Source organism: Lithobates pipiens, unplaced genomic scaffold, assembly GCF_037356315.1.
Source record: "Lithobates pipiens isolate NorthernLeopardFrog02 unplaced genomic scaffold, aLitPip1_a1.2 Scaffold_35, whole genome shotgun sequence".
In the NCBI taxonomy this organism is placed as follows: domain Eukaryota; kingdom Metazoa; phylum Chordata; class Amphibia; order Anura; family Ranidae; genus Lithobates; species Lithobates pipiens.
The window spans coordinates 2339105-2351738 of NW_027507811.1; the positions used below are offsets into that span (position 1 = coordinate 2339105).

Consider the following 12634-nt stretch of genomic DNA (forward strand, 5'->3'; position numbering starts at 1 on the left):
GAGGAGCCTGTGATACTTATGTACATGGGAGGAGCCTGTGATATTAGGTACATGGGAGGAGCCTGTGATACTTATGTACATGGGAGGAGTCTGTGATGGGAGGAGTCTGTGATACTTATGTACATGGGAGGAGCCTGTGATATTTATGTACATGGGAGGAGCCTGTGATATTTATGTACATGGGAGGAGCCTGTGATACTTATGTACATGGGAGGAGCCTGTGATATTAGGTACATGGGAGGAGCCTGTGATATTAGGTACATGGGAGGAGCCTGTGACACTTATGTACATGGGAGGAGTCTGTGATACTTATGTGCATGGGAGGAGCCTGTGATACTTATGTACATGGGAGGGGCCTGTGATACTTATGTACATGGGAGGAGCCTGTGATACTTATGTACATGGGAGGAGCCTGTGATATTTCTGTACACGGGAGGAGCCTGTGATACTTATGTACATGGGAGGAGCCTGTGATACTTATGTACATGGGAGGAGCCTGTGATATTTCTGTACACGGGAGGAGCCTGTGATACTTATGTACATGGGAGGAGCCTGTGATACTTATGCACATGGGAGGGGCCTGTGATGCTGATGTACAGGGGAGGAGCCTGTGATACTTATGTACATGGGAGGAGCCTGTGATACTTATGTACATGGGAGGAGCCTGTGATACTTATGTACATGGGAGGAGTCTGTGATACTGATGTACATGGGAGGGGCCTGTGATGCTGATGTACAGGGGAGGAGCCTGTGATACTTATTTACATGGGAGGAGCCTGTGATACTTATGTACATGGGAGGAGCCTGTGATACTTATGTACATGGGAGGAGCCTGTGATACTTATGTACATGGGAGGAGTCTGTGATACTTATGTACATGGGAGGAGCCTGTGATACTTATGTACATGGGAGGGAGCCTGTGATATTAGGTACATGGGAGGAGCCTGTGATACTTATGTACATGGGAGGAGCCTGTGATACTTATGTACATGGGAGGAGCCTGTGATATTAGGTACATGGGAGGAGCCTGTGATACTTATGTACATGGGAGGAGTCTGTGATGGGAGGAGTCTGTGATACTTATGTACATGGGAGGAGCCTGTGATATTTATGTACATGGGAGGAGCCTGTGATATTTATGTACATGGGAGGAGCCTGTGATACTTATGTACATGGGAGGAGCCTGTGATATTAGGTACATGGGAGGAGCCTGTGATATTAGGTACATGGGAGGAGCCTGTGACACTTATGTACATGGGAGGAGTCTGTGATACTTATGTGCATGGGAGGAGCCTGTGATACTTATGTACATGGGAGGGGCCTGTGATACTTATGTACATGGGAGGAGCCTGTGATACTTATGTACATGGGAGGAGCCTGTGATATTTCTGTACACGGGAGGAGCCTGTGATACTTATGTACATGTGAGGAGCCTGTGATACTTATGTACATGGGAGGAGCCTGTGATACTTATGTACATGGGAGGAGCCTGTGATATTTCTGTACACGGGAGGAGCCTGTGATACTTATGTACATGGGAGGAGCCTGTGATACTTATGCACATGGGAGGGGCCTGTGATGCTGATGTACAGGGGAGGAGCCTGTGATACTTATGTACATGGGAGGAGCCTGTGATACTTATGTACATGGGAGGAGCCTGTGATACTTATGTACATGGGAGGAGTCTGTGATACTGATGTACATGGGAGGGGCCTGTGATGCTGATGTACAGGGGAGGAGCCTGTGATACTTATTTACATGGGAGGAGCCTGTGATACTTATGTACATGGGAGGAGCCTGTGATACTTATGTACATGGGAGGAGCCTGTGATACTTATGTACGTGGAAGGAGCCTGTGATACTTATGTACATGGGAGGAGCCTGTGATACTTATGCATATGGGAGGAGCCTGTGATACTTATGTACATGGGAGGAGCCTGTGATACTTATGTACATGGGAGGAGTCCGTGATACTTATGTACGTGGGATGAGTCTGTGATGGGAGGAGCCTGTGATACTTATGCACATGGGAGGAGTCTGTGATGGGAGGAGCCTGTGATACTGACGTACATGGGATTTTTTCATTTTTTTATTTTTAATAAATTTGCAAAGATTTCAAACAAACTTCTCTCACGTTGTCATTATGGGGGATGGTTTGTAAAATTTTTAGGAAAATAATGATTTGAATCCATTCTGGAATAAGGCTGTAACATAACAAAATGGTGGAAAAAGTGAAGCTCTGTGAATACTTTCCGGATGCACTGTGGATGAGGATGATCTCAGTTATTTGTAGCAATCCATGTCTGCTGAAGGAAACTGAGGAGTCTATTTAAAAAAAATATATAATTCGGTGGACGAATGTAAGAAAAATCCTGGCCATAATTTAATGAACACAGTGATTTCCTATGATCCTCAGCTCCATCTAGGGGCTATAATGTGGTATTTATTTTATGAAATACCTCCATTACTAATAAAGACGCAACACAGCATTATGACCACTAGATGGAGCCAATGATCATAGGAGATCATCGAAAAAAAAAATTGGCCAACATTTGTGAGAGTTGGGTGAAAATGTGTCACATTCGTTCAACAAATTAAAAAAAAAAACGGACCTGTAAGCGTTTGTGAAATCTTCCAACACAAAATGTACTCAGCCAATGAGAGGTAATGGCTCCTTTTTTATTTTAAAAGGCCTACAGACTGCCTTTTAAGTGGTGGGGTTAACGCGTTTCGTCCTGGAAGACGACTTGAGTGAAAACAGACCCCTTGCAAGAGTTTACACCACAAAATATACTCAGCCAATGAGAGGTAAGGACTCCATTTTTATTTCTATTTCGCTACCAATGGCCAACACGGTACAACACTTCATCCATGTCTTTGCTCATCGCTGATCTCCTTATCAACTGTTTCTTCCATGATGAAGATCAGCCATGGAGTATATCTGAGGTGTATATCAGGGGGTGCTTCTTCCCCACATGTCCAGCAACATTCATATACAAGACATTTCCCGCACTCACTAATACACCTCGAGGGTTGTGTGGGACCCCCTGATGTACGGGAAGACAGGACTTCAGTGAGGAACATTTCCCTCACTCAGGACAGGAATATGGCTTCTCTCCTTTATGAGTTCTCTGATGATAATAAAGACTGGGCTTCCGTGTAAAACATTTGCCGCATTTAAGACAAGAATATGGCTTCTCCCCTGTGTGAGACCTCTGATGTCTGGAAAGATGGGACTTCTGTGCAAAACATTTCCCGCACTCAAGACAGGAATACGGCTTTTCTCCCGTGTGACATCTCTGATGTTTGGAAACGCTGGACTTCTGTGCAAAACATTTCCCGCAGTCAGGACAGGAATACGGCTTCTCGCCTGTGTGAGACCTTCGATGAACGGAAAGTTGTGTCTTCTCTAAGATACGTTTTCCGCACTCAGAGCAGGAATGTAGTTTTTCACCTGTGTGAATCCTTTGATGTTCACTAAGTTCTGATTCAAAACAGAAACATTTCCCGCACTCAGGACAGGAATACGGCTTCTCCCCCGTGTGAGATCTCTGATGCTGGTAAAGATGGGAATTCTGTGAAAAACATTTCCCGCACTCAGGGCAGGAATACGGCTTCTCCCCCGTGTGCAATCTCTGATGTGTGTAAAGATGGGAATTCTGTGAAAAACATTTCCCGCACACAGAGCAGGAATATGGCTTCTCCCCCGTGTGAGATCTCTGATGTGCGTTCAGGTTTGACTGCCTTGAAAAACATTTCCCACAGTCAGGACAGGAATACGGCTTTTTGCCCGTGTGAGAATTCTGATGAATGGAAAGATGGGACTTCTTTAAGTATAATTCCCCGCACTTAGGGAAGGAATATAGCTTTTCACCTGTGTGAATCCTTTGATGTTGACTAAGTTCAGATTTAAAATGGAAAAACTTCCCGCACTCAGTACAGGAAAACCTCTGATCTGTTGGAAGGATGGCACCATCCCGCACAGTTTGAGGCTCCTTGGGATAAGAGGAATACGATGGTCCGGCACCGTCCCGCACAGTCTGAGGTTCCTCGGGATAAGAGGAATACGATGGTCCGGCACCGTCCCGCACAGTCTGAGGTTCCTCGGGATAAGAGGAATACGATGGTCCGGCACCGTCCCGCACAGTCTGAGGTTCCTCGGGATAAGAGGAATACGATGGTCCGGCACCGTCCCGCACAGTCTGAGGTTCCTCGGGATAAGAGGAATACGATGGTCCGGCACCGTCCCGCACAGTCTGAGGTTCCTCGGGATAAGAGGAATACGATGGTCCGGCACCGTCCCGCACAGTCTGAGGTTCCTCAGGATAAGAGGAATACGATGGTCCGGCACCGTCCCTCACAGTCTGAGGTTCCTCAGGATAAGAGGAATACGATGGTCCGGCACCGTCCCGCACAGTCTGAGGTTCCTCGGGATAAGAGGAATACGATGGTCCATCTACACTGTGTGGTGCCGGATGGACATTTGAGGTAGTCGGGTTTTCTCCTGGACTATACTGTGTGATGTCCTCATCTTCTACTTTACAGTCTGGAGACAAAGTGAGACAATCTTCTGAGGTTTTCCTCATCTCCCGTCCATCTACTAAAATAGAAATACAAAGATTATTACTAGACATGAGCTGATTGGTTCCCCTAAACCAGGACTCCGCCCACATCAGGCAGCTTTGTCTCTGAGGATCTTACAATTCCCCCCTCAAGGTAACTAGTAAATGGGTCCTCTGATCTCCTACCAGATCATTTCTTTATTCATGGACCTTAGTCAGAGAGGGAGGAAACAACGAGAACTGTCTATTATAGGAGTGACAGTGATGAGGGGGATTATAGGACGAGTGTCAGGACTATGTAATGTACAACATAGAGAATATAGTGCGGGGGTCAGGAGTATGTATCATACAATACACCAATCAGCCATAAAATCATGGCCATCCACCTAATATTCAGTAGGTCCCCCTTTTGCCAAAATCCAAAACACATCCCCCAGGTGCCTAGGTCAAGCAATGTCTAACTTTTTCCTGCCAGCACAGAGAAGGAAGATTATCGGAGAGAAATCCAGGAATACAGGACGGGGAACACAGCTCAGGAAAGTGACCAGGGGATTACAGGCTGATATCACCCAGCCCCCGCCCTACTCTGGACCAATCAGTGAGCAGTATGGGTGGAGGAATGGATTTAGTGTTAATGACCCACCTGTGCTGATCTCTGTAGGAGTGTCCTCCTCTATAAATGTCCCCGTTATTCCATCCTCCTCCATAGACTGCTGATCATCCCTCACATACCTCTCTTCTTCTTCTGATATCACCTCAACTTTTATATCTATCAGATCTTCACCCTAAACCAAGAAAATGAGAGAGAGAATATCATCTGTAAAAAGGTACCAGTTACTGTCTTTCTGGGAAATCTTCCAGGACGGCACACCTGAGAGATGAGAGGCTCCTCCCTACAGGAAACACAATCAATCGACAGCTGTTTTAAGTCCCCTCCCTTCCCCTTGATCCTCAGTTTGTAGAGAAGTAACTCCTGAACCCGGTTTCACAAGGGAAATCATTCCTCATAGGCACTCACCTTCTAGTGTTCTACAATTTTCCCCTCCTCCAACGGGCGGGAAGTAGGCCTGCCGTCCTGGAAGATTTCCCAAAAAAGACAGCTACCGGTAAGTAACTGGTACCTTTCTCAAGTCATCTTCCAGGACGGCACACCTGAGAGGATAAACAAGTACCTCAGGCCTACCTTAGGGTGGTGCCACTGCAAGACCCTCTTGGCGAACCTTGGTTCTGCAGTGAGCTTTACCTCCACTCCATACGCTCATATGCTTGATGAAGGTATCTTAGCTGGATCATGCGGCTGATCTGCAGGTCTGCTCCACCAATGCCCCTGCCTTTTCCGCTTCGGATGCAGTATCTAGGTGAAATGGGCTCTTAGCCACTTGCTTACTGGGCACTTAAACCTCCCTCTTGCCCAGACCAATTTTCAGCTTTCAGCGCTGATGCACTTTGAATGACAATTGCGCGGGCATACAACACTGTACCCCAATGAAATTTTTATCATTTTTTTCCCACAAATAGAGCTTTCTTTTGGTGGTATTTAATCACAGCTGGGAGTTTTATTTTTTGCTAAACAAACAAAAAAAGATGCAAAAAAAAAAAAAATCATGTTTAATAGTTTGTTATAAAATTTTGCAAACAGGTCAGTTTTCTCCTTCATTGAAATGCGCTGATGAGGCGGCGCTGGTGGGCACTGATAGCCTGCACTGTTGGGCACTGATAGGCACAGTTAAGTTGGCACAGATAAGGCAGTACTGATGGGCACAGATAAGGCAGTACTGATGGGCACAGATAAGGCAGTACTGATGGGCACAGATAAGGCGGCACTGATGGGCACAGATAAGATGGCACGGATGGGGGGCACAGATGGGTGGCACGGATGGGTGGCATGGATGGGTACCACTGATAGATGGGACTGATGGGCACTGATAGGTGGCACTGATAGGTGGTACTGATAGGTGGCACTGCTGGGCACTGATAGGTGGCACTTTGGGCACTAATGGGTGGCACTGTGGGCACTAATGGGTGGCACTGATGGGGGGCACTTTTTTATTCTATAGGTGGCACTGTCAGGGGGCAGGTGGACACTGATACGCTGGCCGTGATCGGGACTGATGTCCCAATCACGGCCGCCGGTGATCGGCTGTCAGCGCGAGGAGGAAAAATAGCCGATTACCGGCTCTGTTTTGTCACATGATCAGCTGTCATTGGCTGACAGCTGATCACGTGGTAAGGGGTCAGGATCGACCCCTTGCTCCGATCCGTGATCAGGCGAGTCTCATAGACTCGCCGATCACAGAGCGCGCCGCTAACCAGGGCGATTCGCTATCCCCTTCCTCCAGTGTCCCATAACCCTACAGGGCTTCAACCCTAGGAAATGGTTCTGGCATCCCTGAATGTAAGGGGGTCGAGGTTTTCTGACATGTGGAATCTGCAGCCAGAACTCCTCGCCCCTCCATGGAAAAGAAGGCTGAAATACAAAAGGTGATACATGTATTATTAATATCACAAATAAAATGATCATAGATTGTGGGCACGGCACAATAGATTTAGACAGAAAGGACACAAGCATAGACAACAATGTTGTGTACCTGAGTGTGACTAGCTAAACCCATATATCAAATATGGGGAAGAGACCCAAATCTGAACCTCAATGTAGACAAACAGTCCTCACAGTCTGGTTTTCTGATGTGCTGCCAAGACGTAAAAACATTAAGACACAAGCAAACCCTAAATGCTGCGTATTTCTGAAGTGCAGCTAGCTAGGTCATAACTCATATATAAATACAGAAAGGACAGGAACCCCCTTTACTGTTGTGTTTTACTGATGTACAGCAAAACAAGGCTATAAATATAAAGACAGAAAGACCCAAACTTCTATGTTGTGTATTTCTGACAAACCACCAAATACAGTTATAAGATCAATATGAACACCAACTCCCGTGTTGTGCATTTCTGCTATGCCACAGGGTAAAATATTGGAACACAAGGCAATCCTTTCTGTCATGCACTTCTGTAGTGTAGTTCAGATAGAACCAACACTGAGAAAGGACACAAACAACCTGCAGCGTTGTGTTTTTCTGAAGAGCAGTAAGGCAAGGCAATATGAAACAGGAAGCACCAACAAGCTTCCATCTTGAGTATTTCTGCTGTGCAACGACATAAAAGCAGACACTGAGGAAAAAGACAGACAGCCTTTACAGCTGCAATCTTTCTGGTCTGCTGCAAAATAAAACAATAACGCCATGATGAGTATTCCTGCTGTGTAGCAAAACCTCAACCAGAAGGGACAGATAAGCTTAGGGCTCCCACACATAGGGTTGCCACCTTTTCTTCAAGTCAAACCCGAACAGTTTTGTGGCGCACAGAAATTTCTTTTTTATAGTATAAGCTATACATATATTTTGCTACTAAATAACATTTCTAATCATATGTATATAAGTTAATAACAAAAGTCCTCTTTTACATCAGAGTCCACAGAGTTCCCCTTTTACCTCTGAACTCTGGGGACTCTGACATAAGGGATGCTCTGTGAACCCTGATTTATGGGGGAACACTGAGTACTCTGATGTACAGAGAGGACTATGCTGTAAGGGGAAACACTGGTGTAAAGGGTAACTCTGATGTAAGGGGTGCTCTGAGAACCCTGATTTGACTTAGTGTACTCTCTCTGAGGAAGGAGAGGGAAGGGGGGAGACTTCATTCAGAGACAGGGATGGATGGTGAGCTCACTCACCCCTTGGCAGTCTGCACCTCTCATTCAGATGGATCTGAGGCTGCTGGACTTCAAATTTCCAGCCTCAACTTTCCTTTTCTGAGGCACAGCGCCAGGGATTGGAGTGTGGGCAGACACAGAGGGGTAGGGATGGGGGGGAAGAGGTGCAGATCAAGCCCTCTCTCTTCTCCCGTCTGTATGTGTTGGTGGGGGGGTGGAGGGTATGGTTTGTTAGTGGTGGCTTTGGGCAGTGTGAAAGACAGTGTAACAGACACTCTCAGCAGTGAAAACTGCAGCCAGAAACCCTGCTGGGAAACCATAGTCCAGTCTAAATAATGTGTCCGGGTTTCAGACAGTCTGAAACCTGGACGCATGATTTCAAACCCGAACTGTCCGGGTGAATCCTGGACAGGTGGCAACCCTATCCCACACCCGTGCGACCCAACCTGCGACTAGACGCATGAGAAGTCATACACTATGGCTTTCAATGGGTACCATTTGTGTCTGTGCGACTCCAGCAGTCCTCAATTCCTGGATCCACAGACCTCAAGATTACACAGGTCGCAGGGGAAAAAAAAAATAGCAATTTTCAGGTCGAACAAGTGAGGGGTCCCCAATGCTGTGACTCCCTGGAGGAGTGCAGCCAACAACCCCCTGCTGTGTATCCCTAAGATGCAGAAAGGTAGATCAATGAGAAGCACTGCTCACTGCTGTGCCTGATATACAAACGATAAGGCAGTAAATATAGGACATACATGACACAAACATTCAATCTTTGTGTATGTCTGATGTGTAGCAATATACCAATACTGAGCAGAGATGCCACCATCCTCAATGTGTCTCTCAGCTGAGCAGCAAAAACAAAATCAGAAAAAGACAACAAGCAACCTTCACTGCTGTGTCCTTTCTGATATGCAGCCAATAAGGCAGTATATGCGAGACATAAAGGACAGACAACCTTCAATCTTGTATATGTCTGATGTGTAACAATATAACAATTCTGAATAGAGATAGCACATCCATATTGAAGAGATTTGGCATTGCGACTCAACATGTCAAATCGCATGGCTAAAATCAGCACGACACCACTTTGTGGTGCTACACGGATTACCAAAGGCGGTATATGTACTACACCTGGCAGGGGTTCAATTTGTATTTCTGCTATGTAGCCCAACAAATTCGAACCATCAGTTTTCACTGCTGCCTTTCTGATAAGACAGTAATACAGGACACAAAACCTCACAGACCTTAATCCTGTATATGTCTGATGTGCAACAATAAAACACTATGAATAGAGATAGCACATCCATATTGAAATGATTTGTCATGCGACTCAACATGTCAAATCGCATGTTTAAACTCGGCAGCCATTGCCGTTAATAGCACTGTCTGAATCAGCACAACACCACTCAAATCAGGACCATCAGACTTCACTGCTGCCTTTCTGATAAGTAACCAACAAGGCAGTAATACAGGACACAAAGCCCCACAGACAGACCTCAATCTTGTGTATGTCTGATGTGCAGCAATATAACCATTATGAGCAGAGATGTCACCAGACTCAATGATGTGCATTTCTGCTGTGCAGCACAAAACCAGAAAGTACAGATCACCTTCAACGTTGTATTTTTCTGATCTGTAGCCAAACAAAGCAGTACCTTTAGGATATAAAGGGCAGCAAACAAGCTTCAGTGCATTTCTGATGTACAGCAATATAGCCCTTATGCACAGAGATGTCACAAATCTCAATGTGTATTTCTGCTGTGCCACAAAAACATCCCAGCAAGGACAAACCTTCACTACTGAGGTCTACTGGTGTGCAGCCAATGAGGAGTCATGGTCTATCCCTTTATGAAATAACCAACAGGCAATTTATTTCATAGGCATAACCTGGGGCTGTAGATACTAAACCTTCACCACCAGTGAAGGAACAAATCCTAAAATGGTTGGACACCCTACTATAGTAGTTGTTGTCCTACCTTACCTCCATAGACTGAGCAAACGCTAGCCAGCTCATACCCAGGTGGGGCTGATTAGCAACTAAAGTCTCAAGGAGCCCAGAAGAGGTGGTTACCAATTTAGCCTGAGGGGGGGGGGGGTAAATAGCTACTTGCAGGCTTCAAACAAGCAATTATGTAGCTCTTGCGTAGGTTTGCACAGAAAAACCTCAGTTAAAAGGATGTAGGAAGCGATCTATGGTGAATCGCCTTTAGATCTGCCACTGAGTGGATTGTAGCCCAAACCAACAAAAAAAGTTTTCTCTTACCTCCTACACTATAATATAACCACAGTGTAAAGGTGGAGTGGGAGGTTGGAGCTTATGAAAGTTACCTATAGCAAGCAACCCCCAAAAGGAGGCTCTGTCACAAGGGAACCCCTACTGTGCCACACAGAAGCTTGGTCTCTGCCCATCTTTCAATGTTAGGTCAGCTTTTTGGCATCATGAAGCAACTTCAGATTTCTAGCAGCTGGGCTAATAGGGCCGGTAACCTAGTGCACCTGCTGACCAGGGGAGCTTCTGAATCCTGTATACCTGGCCTGTAAGTAACTTTGTATCTACCAGGTCCCCTCTGTACGCCATATTCATCCCTACTAATGTACCACACCTGGGCATGTAGGGAGAGGCTGGCAACCTACTGCTGCGATAACCACAGTGTCTCTGCTGTAAGAGGGAGCTGTGGCTGGTGGTTTTAGCAGTGGTGTCTGGGCTATTTGTATCCCGACCCCAGGTTCTGCACTGCACCATTCAGTATAGGGGGAGCAATGGCCTACCTACCTCTTTCCCATCTGAGGTGGTTTAGGCACACTCGTTCCCCTGCACCACCTGTCCACCATACAGCATCTCTGATGTAAGAGGGAGCTGCGGCTGGTGTTATTAGCAGAAGCTTCAGGGCTATTTGAATCCAGACCCCAGGTGAGATCTCAAATGCCCAGGAACCCTCTGGCTGGAATTGGGGATTTTGCAGCTAAATTCCCAAGGCAAAGGAAAGTACTCACCGTTGTTGTCTTCCCCTTTTTGCCACAGCCAGCGGGCTTGCTTTTCCATCCTTATGGTCCACACGCAAGGAGGATAGCCGCCAAAGTGCCCCCGACCCCCCAACTGCTGTCCCCATAGGGAGGTGGAAGGTTAGGCTGTGTTCTGCACTGTACCAGTCAGTATATACACATGGGGGGAGGGCAATGGCTTCCATTCCTCATTCCCATCTGAGGTGGTTAAGGCAGACATCCACCGTAGTGAACTGGTGCCTCCTCGCTCTAGAGAAAGGAGGATGTGGGCGCCTGCTCCTACTGACTCTCAGCCTTCCCTCCTGGGTAAGAACGCCGCCGTCATTTTCCCGAAGTTTGAAAATGACGCGGGTGCTTGTTGCCGCGCGTTCTCCGGCAGCCCATGCGAGCTACCGGGGACCCAAGAGTTGGGGACACGATCCCCCTGGAAAGAACCGATGGCCAGCACCCACCGTCTGAACAGCCACCTGTACAGGTAAGGAGGGGAGACAGGATAATAGCCCCTGAAGTTCTGGGTACACCACTGTACCCAGGGTCCTTCAGCTCTCAGGGGGGCTCTTCCAATTTCTGCTGCCCCCCCCCCCCCTGAGGAAAAGATAGGTGAACCCCCCAGGAAGGACAAGAATATCCTACCAGACCCAGAAGCTTCCTAAGCTTGTGGTCCGGCTCCCAGGGGGAGACCACCAGCCCCAGGCTTCGGGTCATTTGGAAAAAAAACAAACAGTTTTGCTGTGTAGGGAGAAACACAATCAAAAAACTGAGGATCAAGGGGAAGGGTGGGGACTTAAAACAGCTGTCGATTGATTGTGTTTCCTGTAGGGAGGAGCCTCTCATCTCTCAGGTGTGCCGTCCTGGAAGATGACTTGAGAAATATAAGCTTTATTATTGTGACATCACATAAGAAATCCACACATCATCTCCATGAGTCTGTGTCTTATAATCTCCGTCCCACCAACCTTGTAACAGTGGGGGATGGTGTGACCTTCCTGTGTGGAATCCCGGGAATACAGAGGACGGGGACATCTCTCTGGTGGGTTCCTGGTATTTGGTGGCTCCATCATATCCTTGTGTCCTTCTGAAAGCTCCTCCATCACTCCATACTCCTCATCCTCCTCTTTATACTCTTCTTTAACAACAATATTATTATCTCCGAGGTTTCCACTCTAAATATATAATAAACATTCATTGTAACAAACATGATGTGCATAATGTATAACTACCAATAATTGTTCCTCATTTACCTGATGATGTTTCGTGTAGTTGTGATCTTCCTGTGTGGAATCCCGGGAATACAGAGGACGGGGACATCTCTCTGGTGGGTTCCTGTATCTGGATGACTCCTCCATGGTGTCCT

General features: G+C 46.7%; 2 protein-coding genes across 4 annotated transcripts in view; both read right to left on the minus strand.

Annotated features, from left to right (window-relative positions):
- The window catches only part of LOC143955878 (uncharacterized), a 201633-nt gene that overhangs the window by 118068 nt on the left and 70931 nt on the right, over window positions 1-12634 (minus strand). The gene's annotated exons all lie outside the window — the stretch shown is intronic.
- The window catches only part of LOC143955330 (uncharacterized), a 95155-nt gene that overhangs the window by 33043 nt on the left and 49478 nt on the right, over window positions 1-12634 (minus strand). Inside the window, 1 exon segment of the mRNA XM_077465400.1 lies at window positions 3090-4139. Within this exon segment, the coding sequence (XP_077321526.1) occupies window positions 3090-4139 (1050 nt within the window).